The following is a 15544-nucleotide window of genomic DNA, read 5'->3' as shown; positions in this document are numbered from 1 at the left end:
GGTGGAGTGTCTTTGGTGCTCAACATTCTCTCGGGAATAGAGCGGTGTTGCCAGGAGCAATTGTGTCTCACTACCACAAAACTCTGAGTTAGATTAAAGGCCATTTTCTACAGCTCTTTGAAGAGGTTGAAGATTATCTATCTATACTGAGTATAATCTCTATGTATCTAAAGAACCTGATTAGTCTAATTATAAATGACAAACTTAGAATACTATTGATCTATATAATTCTCAATACCTATCTAACTTAAAGACTAAGACAATAAACAACTGTGAAACAAATGAGGACAATGACCTCCAAATATAAACAATGTACAAATATACATTGCAGTATGGTAAATGTATATCAATACACAAGCAATATGTAAGTATCTTAATCAGAGGTAGAAATGTACACTGCAATATGGTAAATATATACAATATATATCAATACAATATATGTCAATACATAAAAAATGTTTTTAAACAGAGGTAGAAACATGCATGCATACAATAGTCAATATAATTTCACTTTGTATCAATATATAAGAATCGATACCAATACATTTGTCTCAAAACAATAACTCACAAGTACCAACAAGTACCAATCTATTATCCCTCTTTTTTTTTTTTTTTATGATCCCTGAGCTTATTATAAAATTCCTTCCCCAACCCTCAACCATATACCAATTTATAATCAACCCCTAAATGATGTCCCTAAACCCAAGGGCAAACTTTACTGGGAAAGGGGACGTCGTCCTCTAGAGTTACTTCCAGCTGTCATGGGGGCGAAGTTCTTTCTGGGGGATCCTGTGAAAGTAAAATGATGGTTAAATTTCAAGATCGATGTCTTTTAAAATTGCAAATAGTCTCTGAGTATTTTGTGCAGGTCTGGCCAGAATGTTGTATAAGAGGTGCACCATTTCAGCTAACCAAGTTGGGATCGTCTTGTGCAGCTGGTACCCAAAACAGGTCTTGTAGTAGCGCTATCAGTATCATGACGTCATATCAACCAGGTGGAGTCGTTGTTATGGGGCCCCATCTTCTTCCTGGAAACTTTAAATGTCACTTCAGGAAAAACTCATTGTTCATTGTGAAAAACTTAAACATTAATCATATAGACATACACACACACACACACACATATATATATATTCAATAAAAGGAATGATAGATATATTCAATGAAAATTATGATAGATATGAAGAAAAGCAAAGATGTTTTCTAAACTCATATTTCTTTCTGTCCCCTATCATGGCTCTTGACATGAGACAGAAACTCCAGAAACTCTGGGTTTTTCTCTTACCAACAGGCTTGGAATTGGAGAGGGACTGAGCCAGAGTCCAACTTCAAAACCAGCTCTATAAATTTAGAAATATGGTTTAGTATATTTTACTTACACAACTTATTCAGTTTTCTTGATAGTTCCTATTGGGCAGGTATTTTTCCATCTGTCAGTATCCAAACATCCAGGATCCCTTGAATTTTTCAAAGATGAGTGTTTTCCTGTGGAGATAAGAACAGAACCCTGCCCCCATTCTATATGTTTTTCTTACCACCTGTAGGAATATCATCATTGTGGATGAGTTGTCATTTCTCCTTTCCAAGAGGTTTCTCCTCTTCAAATCGAACCTTTATTAATTTTGATGGTATCCACAATTTTTCTTCTCCTGTGGAAACAAGAGCAAAACCCCTTCCCCAACGTAGCACATCTCCTGGCTTCCATTGAGAGGTCAGCACATCTTTGAAATAAATTGGTTGATTTAGTTCAGCAGACTTTTCCATTATCCAATGTCTTTCTGCTGCTGTCGTTCCTTTCTCATTAGCGTTAAGAAAATTCAAGGTCAATAAAGCATTATGTAATCTATTTCTGGGGGTATTTTCGGTCCCTTTCTGTTTGTTCAGCATATCCTTTATAGTACGATTTGATCTTTCTATAACTGCCTGACCTGTGGGGTTATGTGGTATACCTGTAATGTGTTTTATATTATAATAAGCAAAAAAGCGTTTCATTTTCTTAGATACATATGCTGGACCATTGTCTGTCTTTATTTGTGCAGGTATTCCCATGATGGCCATAACTTCCAATAGATGTGTGATTACTGAATCAGCCTTTTCTGAGCTCAGGGCAGTAGCCCATTGAAAACCTGAATACGTGTCTATGGTGTGGTGTACATATTTTAATTTACCAAATTCCATAAAGTGGAACACATCCATCTGCCAGATTTCATTTCTCTTAGTACCCTTTGGGTTACTCCCTGCAGGCAACGGTGTTTGATTATAGAAGGAACAAGTAGGACATCTCTTTATAATGTCCTTAGCTTGTTGCCATGTAATGGAAAATTCTTTCTTTAGGCCTTTACTATTGACATGATGCTTCTTATGAAATTCTGAGGCCTGCAACACGCTTCCAATCAATAATTGATCAATCTCAGCGTTGCCTTGTGCTAGAGGACCAGGCAGACCTGTATGGGACCGGATGTGTGTTATGTACATCGGACAAAGCCTGTTCCTGATTATGTCTTGTACCTGGATAAACAATGAAGTCAACTCTGTGTCATCTGGTATAAATTCAGCAGTTTCAATATGCAAGATAACTCTTTCTGCATATTGTGAATCTGTAACTATATTAAGAGGTTCTTTAAAATCCCTTAGCACCATAAGAATGGCATATAATTCTGCCTTCTGGACAGAATTATAAGGGCTTTGTTCCACCTTACTCAATTCATCTGACTTATAACCTGCTTTCCCTGATTTATTTGCATCAGTATAGAATGTACGGGCTCCAGTTATTGGAGCATCACGTACAATTCTAGGAAGAATCCAAGAAGTTCTCTTTATGAGGTTAAGTCTACCACTTTTGGGATAGTTGCTATTAATTTCTCCCAAAAAATTAGCACAAGCTCTTTGCCATGGTTCATTGTCTTCCCATAACTTTTTTATTTCTTCAGTAGTAAAAGGCACTATAATTTCTGCTGGGTCTATACCTGCTAGTTGACGAAGTCTCAGTTTACCCTTTATAATTAATTCAGAGACTTTTTCCACATAAGTTTTTAATTTTTTACTTGGTTTATTAGGTATAAATATCCACTCTAAAATAATATCTTCCCTCTGCATTAGAATCCCTGTAGGAGAAATTCTGGAAGGCAATATGACTAGGATGCAGCTAAGATTTGGGTTCACCCTATCCACATGTGCCTCCTGTAATTTTTCCTCAATCATTGTCAGTTCCTTTTCTGCTTCAGCTGTCAGTTTTCTTGGACTATTCAAATCTTTATCACCATCTAAGGTTTGTTTAAATGAACTATTAGATCAGGTGTTATCCCAACAGCTGGTCGTAGACTGGAAATGTCTCCTAACAATCTTTGGAAATCATTAAGAGTCTTTAACCGGTCTCGCCTAATTTGTGCCTTTTGCGTTTTAATTTTCTCTAACCCTATTCTGTAACCTAGGTAATTAATAGAATTTCCTCTTTGAATCTTTTCAGGGGCAATTTATAATCCCCACCTAGGCAAGACTTTCTTTACTTCTTCAAACATCCTTTCTAAAGTATCTTTATTTGAATCAGATAACAAGATGTCATCCATGTAATGGTAAATTATGGACTTGGGGAATTGTTTACGAATTATTTCCAATGGCTTACTTACAAAATATTGGCACAATGTAGGACTATTGAGCATACCCTGTGGGAGGACAGTCCATTGATATCTCCTATTAGGCTGAGAATTATTATAAGTAGGCACTGTGAAGGCAAATTTTTCTCTATCCTTTTCTTGTAACGGTATGGTGAAAAAACAATCTTTCAAATCAATAACTATAAGAGGCCATCCTTTTGGTAATAGAGAAGGCAAAGGAATTCCAGATTGTAGTGGGCCCATAGGTTGAATTACCTTGTTGACAGCTCTTAAATCTGTCACCATTCTCCATTTACCGGATTTCTTTTTTACAACAAACACAGGAGAATTCCAAGGGCTGGTTGATTCTTCAATATGGTGAGCATCTAGTTGCTCTTGCACCAGCTGTTCCAATGCCTGTAATTTATCTTCAGCTAGAGGCCACTGTTTGATCCATATTGGCTTTTCAGTTAGCCATTTTAAAGGTAGGGCTGTTGGTACCTCTAAAGGTTTGGTATTTGCTGTATGTTCTTGTACAGCCTGAATGGCTGGTGACCTTTTCCCATAATATCTCATCATGTCCTTCCCAGAATTATGAGTTCCTGGAACTACAGGAATGTTAATCTGGGTATTCCATTGCTGTAGCAGGTCGTGGCCCCATAAATTTATTGCGATATTGGCAATATATGGCCTTAGTCTTCCTATTTGCCCTTCAGGCCCTATGCATTCAACCCATCTTGTGCTTTGTTTTACACGAGATAGGGTTCCAATTCCCAGGAACTGAACATCTACCTCTTGAAGAGGCCAATTCGGATGCCAAGATTCTGGAGTAATGATACTTACATCCGCACCTGTGTCCAATAAGCCTTCAATAAAAGTGCCATTTATACAGACTCTTAGCTTTGGTCTTTGATCATTAATAGAAGTCTGCCAAAATATACGTTTACTCTGTCCTACTGGGTTTTTTGACTCATCCTCCATGTGTAATTCATCATTTAGACCAGTAATATTTTTTACAGCAGAAATTGGAGCTTTTAATTTTCTTGGTGAGGCACGTTCTCTACTGTGACTGGGAATGACTGGGCCACTGTTGGCTTGGGGGCCTGCGAGAGGCCCCTCAAGGAGTTTCCCGACTGTATCGGGTTGCCTTGTCTGTCTGTTGTTGACCTGCATTCGTTGGACCAGTGTCGGCCTTTACCACATCTCCTACATATACCTGAAGGCCGAGGTCTCCTATTTTTGTCATTCCCAGAAGGGATATTATTCCTAGAAATCCTTTGCCTGCAATCCCTTTTCAGATGTCCTAATTTACCACAATTAAAACACCTGGCAGTTTGATGTCTCCTCATTGCTTTGGAAATCGCTTCTCCTACCCAAGATTCATCATTATAGCTAAACGTCTCAACATTCATTGTATGCTGAATCCATTCATCCATAGGTGCTGATCTAAACTTTAAAGGCCCAATTATCTTTTTGCATTCTATGTTTGCATTCTCAAAAGCTAGAGATTCAAGAAGTAGTCGTCTAGCTTCTGGGTCTGTTACCCCTATGTCCAGAGCCTTAATTAATCTTTGCAAAAAGTCAATAAAGGGTTCTCTCTGTCCCTGCCTAATTCTGGTATATGATTCAACCCTTTTTGCTGGATCTTGTAGCCTATTCCAAGCATTTAAAGCTGCTTGGTGACATAAACACAGTACTTCATCATCATAAAGAGCTTGGACCTGTGGGTCAGCATATTCTCCTACACCAAGAATTTGATCTTGGGAAACCTCCACACCTTTTGCTCTTCCTTGCTGTTCCATATGTTTGGATTCTTCTCTGAAATAGATTCCAAACATCAAGGAAGGTCCATTATCTAAAACTGCAGACACTAACTGATGGAAATCGTGGGGGGTAGCTCTAGCATTAGAAGCCCAAGTCCTTATCATTTCCTTAACATATGCAGAGTGCAAGCCAAAGGTAACTATAGCTTGCTTAATTTCTTTTAGATCATTCATTGCTATTGGCATCCATCTAGCTTCTCTGACTCCCTTTGAGCCTTTAGAAGTTGACGCTTTGTCAGAATGAATTACAGGGTATGTCGCTAAAACCCTGGGTAAGCCAGATCTAATAGCTGGTGGTGGCATTGTATCCTGTCCTTGTGCCTTCTTACTCTGTTCACTAGCTCCAATAATTTCTTCAATCATTTCAAGTCTTTTTATCATTGTCTCTCTTAAATCCTGAATCTCCTGAGCTACATGTGTTTCTAGTGATTTCACTGAGGTATCAATTTTTTGGTCCCCATTCTGCACCTGTGATTTCAAAGCTTTTGAATCCTGAATCTCCTGACCTGTATTAGTTTCTGGTAAAGATTGCATGGTTCTTAGGAGTGCCATAATTTTCCTAAATAATAGAATATTCAAAAGAATACTGAAACCTAGTAACCAGTAAATTAAGTTATCTCCATAGTCGTATAAACCTTGCATGAAAAAAACCCATTGTTTTGGTAGTCAAAATAGTAAAATTCATGTTGGAAACGAAAACTGCCATATTACCTATTATCTAGCAGGTGGCGCTGTTCCCAAGTCGCGACGAAAACGGGGTCCTGTTTCAGTGTCCGCCTAGTATTTGTTAAAAACTGGGAAATGCAAGTTGCTCAACAAAGTAAATGTAATTAAATCAATTCCGTACACGGAACCATAAACCCAGAATCCAGGGGTAGAGAAGAGTAACCCGGAAGCTGTGTATGCCTCCACGTGACAGAGTCGTCCCAAGGGGTTGCAGCTTTCCGCAACCGGTAACCGCGTGCTCTGGTTTGCTCCGCTTAAGAGCTGTGCTTGCAAGGGAGATTTGAAAACGATTCAGAAAAGAGCAAACCACGTGGGCAGAGACTACGTGGGCCTGTGGAATTTAAATCCACGTAGCGAGGCAAACGATAGGCTGCGTGGGGACTTGAAGTCAATCTGAAGTGTCTAAAGGGAAAATATAAAGAACTGCAGCAAGAAAAGCCACTGCGTGATGATTTATGTTAAACTGCTGGCTCCACGCACAAGGCACAGGCCACAAGGCACAGGCTGCAAGGCACAGGCCGCAAGGCACAGGCCGCAAGGCACAGGCCGCAAGGCACAGGCCGTGGCCGAACTGGCGGCCGGCAGCCAAGCGGGGGAAGGAGGGGTCCTAAAACCAAACGTTGGGTGCCAGATGAAGGCGCAAGTCATAAACAATCCCACACCAGTTTGGAATTGTGATTAATAGGGTGGTATTTATTTAAAGGGGAATAAACTTACAGATCACGGTCCCAGACAACAGCCCTCTGCGCACGCAATTGGGAAGAAGTCTAGTCGCCGGAACCGGAGCAGGAAGTAAAGAGAGAGAGGAGGGAAGTGGCCGCTTTTTTTAAAGGGAAAGATACCACGCCCCAATGGGCTGGTATCTTGGCGGCTATTGGCTGGAGGAGCGGAAGGACCTCCCGCAACACTTGCTCCTCGTGTGTATTGTATTTTCTTTGCTATTCACTTTAAATGTTTTCTTCTTTTTGTAAGATTTGTTTTTATGTGTAGTGTTTTGCCTGAATCTATGTCTGTGTGTGTGTGTCACATGCATACTTGTGCCCTTGGAGGTCAGAAGGTGTCAGATTCCCTGGAACTGGAGTTACAGATAGTTGGAACCCAGGTCCTCTGCAAGAGCAGCAAGTGCTCTTAGCCACTGAGCCTTTGCTCCAGCTCCTTCAGATGTTTTCTGATTTCCTTTTTGTGTTTCTGGTACATGTACTTCAGTGTGCATTAATCTGCAAATATTTTCAGGTTTGTGTTTGTATTTGGACATAGTGGCTTTGCAATTAGCTGCATTCCAGGCCTGAGTGTTCTGCGTCCAGCTGAAAGTGTGCGTTCATCAGTTGCTGGGTGATTCTGTGATCAGTCAGGCTGAGCTACCATAACACTGTTCAAAATCCCAAATTCTTACTAATTTTTTGTCATTTTGTCCTCTTAGCCATGGAAAGAAATGTAACTGCTGAAGGCTATAGCTGTGATTGTCTGTTTTGTCAATAGTTTTGCTCAATGAATTTCACAGTGGTTTTATTTGGTACATAGATGTTTAGTGTTAAGTCTGCCAGTTGGATGGATTCCTTATCATACGGTGCCTCTGGTCACATCCGTTTGCTGTCAGCATCCTGTGTATCATGTGTACATTTCAATTCTTTGCTTTCTGTGGATCTGTTCTTTCATATTTTACAGTGTTTTCGTGAACAAGTATAGCTGCCTCTTGTTTCTTTCAAGCTGATAATGCCTTTATCTTGGGCCACTTGCTTTTAGTCTGAGTGCTTACCTGGTTCAGTTTAATTCATTTAATCCCACCTTATGTTTGCCGTTTGTTCTTTTTGTTTTTTTTTTTTTTTTTTTTTGGTTTTTCGAGACAGGGTTTCTCTGTGGTTTTGGAGCCTGTCCTGGAACTAGCTCTTGTAGACCAGGCTGGTCTCGAACTCACAGAGATCCGCCTGCCTCTGCCTCCCAAGTGCTGGGATTAAAGGCGTGCGCCACCACCGCCCGGCCATTTGTTCTTTTTGATAGCTGATTTTTCTTTTCCTTTTATTTTTATTTATTTATATTTTATGTGTGAGTATTCTGGCATGCCAGAAGAAGGCACCATATCTCATTATAGATAATTGTGAGCCACCATGTGGTTGCTGGGAATTGAACTCAGGTCCTCTGGAAGAGTAGCCAGTGCTCTTAACCACTGAACTGTCTCTCCAGCCCCCATACTTGCTTTTTCCTGCCTTCATTCGATGCATTGGGTCTATTTCTTGGTGTTGCGGTTATGCTGTGCAGTCTAGTAGACACTAGCTTTACTAAAACTGAATTATATCAGGCTGGGAGGGGCTAAACATAGAGCTCTTGCCCAGTATGCACAGGCCCTGAATTTGATTCCCCGGCTCTACAATCCATTAATTGAGTTTCTTAGTTGCCATGGCTGTATATAAAGCATTGTTTTGGACAGTGCAGGCAGAGCATCTCCATTCTGCGGAAAGCTTTAGCAGACAGCTCTGGAGAGCTTGGTGGGTTGACGAATCCATGAACGGATTCCGAGTCAGAACTCTCAGGTCAAGGCATAGAGTGGAAAGAACAACATGAGTCACATGTATGTGTTTGCTGTCTCTTTGGTTAGCTGGACCCCTCTAGGCAGGTGTGCTTACCACCCAAGCCTCAGGTTCCCACCCATTGCTCTTTCTGCTTCATGAGTGCTTGTTGGAGAAGACTGGCTATGAAATGGTAACATACTCTACAAGATTAAAGCAGTCTTCTGGAGAAAAACAAACAAACAAAAAAACCAAAGGCCTTACACCTCACAACTGACTGTCTCTGCTTTCCATGTTTTCTTTGCTCTTTTAGATTGCTGACAGAATTGGAGTCTCCTTCCTGGTGGCCTTTTAGCTCTAAGCTTTGGAAGACGCCGGCAGAAGCCAAGCCCAAGGAAGGTGTCTCTGTAGCCGCTTGTGAGCCCTTTGGAAAGGAAGGGGTAGTGATCAGAGTCCCTGCTATTGTTTCTCAGAAAACAGAGTCTCATGCCAAGCCAGGAAAGCTCACTGTCCTGGTCTCTGCTTTGGAAATCCACGACTCCAGTTCATTGCTCCTGCACAGGTTTGAGAGGGAAGATGTGGATGATATCAAGGTTCACTCTCCTTATGAGGTCAGCATACGCCAGCGGTTCATCGGGAAGCCAGACGTGGCTTACCGGCTGATATCTGCCAAGATGCCAGAGGTCATTCCCATTTTAGAAGTGCAGTTCAGCAAGAAGATTGAGCTCCTGGAAGATGCCCTAGTGCTTAGGAGCTGGGCCCAGACTGCCCCTGCAGAGGGTAGCTGCTTCATGCATGCAGGTGAGTGGCCAGCAGGGCAGTTTGCGTACCGGCTTCCAAAATTAGAATTTCCCTCAGTGTGCTGTGGTATGTGTTCAACATGCGCATCTGTCAGCAGCTGTGGGCTCTCGCTCGCAGGCAGTCACGGGCTTGTACAGCTCTTCCAGATGGCTAAGTTACACCTGTCCTTGACAGATAATTGGGTTTCAGAATAGGGCGGTGCCAAAGATTGGTTCTTGACTGTCTCCCAAAGGCTTACCTCTCGGGGTGGCACTGTTAGGAGACAGTGGGGCCTTTAGAAGGACGGCCTTCTTGCAGGGCCCTTCGGTCTCTGGAGGCTTGCTCTCTCCTTCCTCCTCTCTCCCTGCATGCTGGTGTTAGTGAGCAGTTCTGTTCCTGTCCTGGTGCACTGCCTCACCACAGGTACTGGGTAGGACCCTCTAGAACCACGAGTTAGAGTCAATCTTTTCTCTTGCTAAGTTGGTTGGGTATTTCCTTGTGGTATAGGAGACTGATTAGTGTAAGCAGAGGTATTGTCAACCCATTTTGTGTTGCTTTAAAAAAAAAATAGCTGAAGCTAGGTATTGTATAAAGAAAAGATTAGGCAGCTCCGAAAGCTTAAAGCTCAAGATTGGACAGCTCTATTTGGTCTCTGGTGAGGGTCACATGGCAGATATACAATGGGGAGAGTGCTTGGCAAGATGGGATGCTGAGGAGATTCAAGTGCCAGACTTCACCTTCACAAACAGCCATCTTTCTCAGAAATGTACTAGGATCCCATAATCCTTCCCAGAGACAGTATCCTTGTGACCTGATGACCTCCCCCTAGGCTCTGCCTCTCAGAAGTGCCACTACTTTCCAACATCACTTAACACCTAGCGTATGAGCCCTTGGAGACATTTACATCATATCTGAACAGTAGCAAAACATTTGGGTAAATCAGCCAAAGGAAGCTTCAAGTCTGGAGCCCTTGCCTTTACTCAGTCTAACTCAAGAAGTGGCACTCTCAGATGCGTTCTGGCTTGACCCACAGCACACCTGGCATGCCCCCACCAGCCTACCACTGTCCATTGGCATTGAGTTGGGTCTTCCCAGCCACTACCCAGATGTACATTGTAGGGTTCTGGATCCTTGAGTTCTTGGACACAGGGCTGAGTTTTCAAGTCCAGGTGCTGTGCACTGGGTCAAGTGGGACAACGAACCTAGCACCGAGGTCCAGGATGGGGACAGTACTTTGGGCATGGTGTCTGTGCACTCACCATGGTATCCAGTTTCCCTGGATTAGGGTTAGCAAGGTGAGGACCCAAGTGTGTCAGGTGAGATGCTCCAGTGTGAAGCTGCACATCTGTCAGTGTGAGAAAACAAGTGGACATGCTTAGCCCTTCCAAGAGAGGCTCCCAAGACATGGAGTGTCCGGGGCTGGAGGATGGCTCAGTGGTTAAGAGCACTGACTGCTCTTCCAAAGGTCCTGATTCCCAGCAACCGCATGTGGCTCACAACCATCTATAATGGGATCTGATGCCCTCTTCTGGCTGGTAGACATATGTGCAGACAGAGTACTCATATCAAAAGGAAAAGCAAATAAACAAACAAAAGACCCAGAGTGTCCAGTGAGGTACAAGCAGAGAAGCAAGGAGTGGGGTCTGTCCTGGTGGAGGTAGGAGTAAGGAGATGATGAAAGCCAGCATGGGATATCGTGAGTGGGTGGTAGCTGTCCCAGGGGAAGGATGACTGAGGGAGGAAATGCCACCCTCAAGGTGGGGCTTCAGGTAGGACACATTGTAATGTCTTAGGAAGGTGGCAGCTGTCCCTGTGGAGGGAGGACTGAGGAGGTGTCACTGGCCTACAGGTAAGGTAACCTCCTAAGAAAGTTTTCATGTCACGGGATTGGTGGCTTCTATAACTCATGAAGTAATAGAGGTTCACTGCAAGATAGGCATCCATCCAATGGGTCTTGTTTGGCGGGAGTTCTGCCAACCCCCTAGTGTTAGCAGGTCTAGGCTTGTACACAGCTGCAGTGGTTCACTGTCCAGATTCACTGTCTTTAGGAAAGCCATGGGTGTTCTTGCTGTTTCCACTCCTGATCGGAGCAGTCCCCCCGCCGGTGCAGGCCAGCCTCCCTTATTATAGACATTGGCTTCAGAGATGTCTTCGTAGCCATACTCTTAGCTACAGCATGTTGGGATTTGATTGAGTTACCGGGGACCTGTCCTTTACAAGGGGCACAGGAAAGTGGCCGTCATGGGGGCTCGTGTGTGTGTGTGTGTGAATGGAACATTAGAAGCATGACAGTCTGTGTTATTTTTTGTATCCTAGGGATTCCTTCTGTGTTTTGAGTGTCCCTGAAGGGAAGTGCTCTCCTCACTTCCAGTGGATGGGCGTGCCTCCCAGCTGGCTGATCTGTGCAGGAAGCTCACATGTACTGAGGTTTAGTAGGGGAGATGGCTTCCAAGTAGGTGGGAACTCAGTGGTTTTCTTGTCCACAGCTTGGTGGGAGGGTTGGCATGTCGCCCACACCTTCATGTGCTGCAGTGCTCAGCCAGCTTCTATCTTACCACTGGGAGGTGGAAACTGGAGGCAGTGCCCAGGCCCCAGCCTCTTCTGAAGCTGTGCTGTGTGCATGTGGCCACACAGGGGCAGTCTTGAAGCATGGCGAGCTTCTGCTGCTGGGAGTTAAACTTTCCCCGGGAAGCTCCCCAGAGACTGCTGTGGTGAATGCTTCCTGCAGATCACAGAGGCTGCTAGTGTCAAGGGCCCGGGCCTGGAGTGCAGGAAGATTGGCGTGTTGTCTTAGGACAGCACAGCCTGATTGCTGTTCCTCTTTGTAGCATCCTTAGAGACGTGAGCCTAGAATACTTGCAGGTTTTCAGGGTCATTGCCTCTTGTTTGGTGCCATGAGTTTGCAGGTGTCTCCGACTCTGAGTTTCAGATCATGGAATAAGTGAATAGTGATGAAGTCATGGAGCATAAGTCTGCATACGAGGCTCACTGCTGCTTCATGTCTGCCTTGTCCACATAGGCCGGGGCGATTTTATACATTGTCTTCAATGATTCTGTGCATAGATAGGTTCAAAGTGTCCTGGAGTTTGTGGTATGAACTCTGGGTTTTAACAGTTTTGAGTCCTATATTGCCCCCATCCCCAAATATGCTTTGTCATCAACTCCTAATGTTAGTGTGCCTCTTTGTCATGTCTAGGGAGCACCCATACCAGGTACCTGTCTCTCACCTCCACCTGGTCCCTCTGTCCCCAGAGATCCAGGGTCCTGTGGTTATAGGTTCCTGGGCTCCCTTGCTTTGACAGTGCCTTAAAAAGCCTATAGAGGACTCCCTGCTGGAGTCCATGATGACCTGTTCCAGACTGTCTTTTGAGGCAGGGCTGGGAAGTCCTGGGAGTCCTAGGATACAGGCATCTGTCCTGGGGTTTCTATTGCTGTGACGAAGCACCATGAGCAAAAGCAAGTTGGGGGAAGAGAGGGCTTGTTCTGTTCACACTCCCATGTAACAGCTCATCATCAAAGGCAGTCAGGGCAGGAACCTGGAGGCAGGAGCTGATGCAGAGACCATGGAGAGGTGCTGCTTACTGGCTTTTCTTATGGCTTGCTTAGATGCCCTTCTTGTATGACCCGGGAACATCAGCCCAGAGGTAACCCCACCCATAATGGCTAGGCCCTTCCCCTTCACTCAATAAGAAAATGCCCTAATCTTTAGGCTGCCTACAGATTGATCTTAGGGAGGCGTTTCCTCAGTTGGTTTCCTCCTCTCTGGTGACTCTAACTTACGGCAAGTTGACATAAAAACTAGCCAGGTCGGGCGGTGGTGGCGCATGCCTTTAATCCCAGCACTCGGGAGGCAGAGGCAGGCGGATCTCTGGGAGTTCGAGGCCAGCCTGGTCTACAAGAGCTAGTTCCAGGACAGGACCAAAGCTACAGAGAAACCCTGTCTCTAAAAACCAAAAAAAAAAACAAAAACAAAAAAAAAACTAGCCAGAACAGCGCCCCAGGATGAGGTCCTCAAGTGTGCAAGTCCTGTGCTGTGTTTGGCTGAGCTCTCACAAGGGGTCCGTGATGATACACATACTGCCTTTTGCGAAATGGGGAATCTCTGGGCCAAGGGCAGGGTTTGTGGGGATACAGATGTGGGTGGCACTGCAATGGTGATCATGGGGTCCAAAGACGGGGTCCTCAGGGTTGCACAGTTGTGATCTGGGCTGTCCAGGAGGCTGAGCAGGGAGAATGGCTTGGCCCTTCCTACTTCAATGTAACTGTGTGCTACAGAGTCACTGTGGAAGTATGGGTGTCCGTGGGAACAGAATATGACCCCCTCTGTTTCTCCTTCCTCAGTCTGTCCTGCCCTGTGGGTGAGTGTGCATTTTGTTTTTTGACCTGTACATCAGCTTCTCAGGCCCCATACAGCCTGCAGCCCCTGCCAGAGGAGCTGCTTTCCAAGTACAGACGAGGGATACAAGGCTTGGTAGCCCAGAGAGGGATCTGTCTGGGTCAGGCTTGGTGTCTTTGCTCTGAGCTCCCCAGAGGGCCATCTGGGGGCCAGTGTCTGTCCCTTCGCTAGTTGACTTAAGACTATCTTAGGCCTCTTTGTCCCTGCAGTCCTCCTCGCTGCAGGAGCCATTTCTGCTGCTTGTATTAAACAGATTGGTAGTGACCGAAGAGATAGGAACCGTCCTGTCCAGAGCCACAGTAATTCTTCTCAGATGTTTCAGAACAGCAGTGGTCAGCCTTGGAGGTGGCAGAGTTCTGCGGCTCCGATGGGTCCCAGCTGACCTCACAGCTCATGGAAAGCATCCCAGACTCCATGTGCCTGTGGGTCATTAGTAGCATCCATTAGGAGAGTCCTGCTTCAGCTTTCTGTTTGGTGAAGCCCTGATTATTGAAGCTATTGAAGTCCAGTCAGTCAGCATCAGCCCTGAGGTTTCAGTCACTGGGGAATCTTCAGCCAGTCTGGTTGTCTCCTTCAGTCAGTCAGTCTCCTGTAGCTTGAAGTGTGGTAGCCATGGTCAGCGGCTCTGGGGAAAGGCCTCAGCAGCATGGGAACACTGAGACTGTGCAGTGTGACGTCACAGTGTACACCGCTAATTACAGACCAGGCGGAGAGGATCACCATGCCCCAGATACACGAGCTGGTCGGCACAAGGCAGAGGGACCCCAAGTGCAGGCAGTGGGCTTCTTTGCCCCCTTCCCTACCCGGAAGAGCCCTCTTTGTACTGGGCTCCCACCCCAAGCCTACCTACCACTATCTTCTCAGGCTGATGATTGCTCACACACCTTTTCTGCTCTTCCCAGCCTCAGCCCTGTTAGCTGTGTCCACTCACTGTAAAGTAGTGGCTGTACGGCCAAGGACTCCCATGGACAGAGGAGCTCAGCAGTGAGCCCTGGGATGTGGGTGGGGGAGCCTCGTAGCTACACCACCGCATTATTAGCTCCTGGCAAACACAAGTTTGTAATCAATTTGGGTTGTTGCTGTTTTGTTTCGTTTTTGTTTTTATTTTTGTTTTTTTTTTAAATGTAGTAGGGGCTATGCCGTGGTGGCGCGTGCCTTTAATCCCAGCACTCAGGAGGCAGAGGCAGGCGGATCTCTGAGTTCGAGGCCAGCCTGGTCTACACAGAGAAACCCTTCCTGTCTTGAAAAAGAAAAAAAAAGGAATGTAGTAGGAAAACCACTGTCCCAGTGTTGGGCCCTAACTCTGCTATTTGGTAGATTAGATTTACACACCCTAAAGTGTGCAGTGTGGGTGAGCTGAAAAGGGTGTTGTTCACCTCTTCGCCTACAGTCCTGTGGGCCTGACCTCACCCTGCCTGCCTTCCTCCTGAGGGTGTGGCCACTTCTTGCTGCTCCTGCCTCTCTCAGGAGGCTTGCCTGTCAGACAGTTGGAAGCAACACAGAGGAAGGGAACTCTGTGCTGAGCTTGGAGCCTCTGGTCTCTCTCCTGGGGAAGAGAGGCATGTCTCAGTGACTGATCCTTTTGGTTCCTGCCCTCAGCCCACTGAGCGCCCCCAAGCTGTGCCTCCTTTCCTTGTGTGGAGAGAGCTCCAGGCTGCTCTCCCTTGTCTAGCTTAGAGATGTGGAAAAGCCACTGCTTTTCAGGCTCCTTGTCAGACTGCT

The 15544-nt window shown here is 45.1% G+C and overlaps 1 protein-coding gene across 1 annotated transcript in view; it reads left to right on the top strand.

Annotated features, from left to right (window-relative positions):
- Positions 1–15544, top strand: part of Snap47 (synaptosome associated protein 47) — a 55536-nt gene that overhangs the window by 24367 nt on the left and 15625 nt on the right. Inside the window, exon 3 of the mRNA XM_057774529.1 lies at positions 8960–9447. Coding sequence (XP_057630512.1) covers positions 8960–9447 — 488 coding nt within the window. The remainder of the gene's footprint in view (positions 1–8959; positions 9448–15544) is intronic.

Source organism: Chionomys nivalis, chromosome 7 (genome assembly GCF_950005125.1).
Source record: "Chionomys nivalis chromosome 7, mChiNiv1.1, whole genome shotgun sequence".
NCBI lineage: Eukaryota > Metazoa > Chordata > Mammalia > Rodentia > Cricetidae > Chionomys > Chionomys nivalis.
This window is presented reverse-complemented; position numbering and strand designations above follow the sequence as displayed.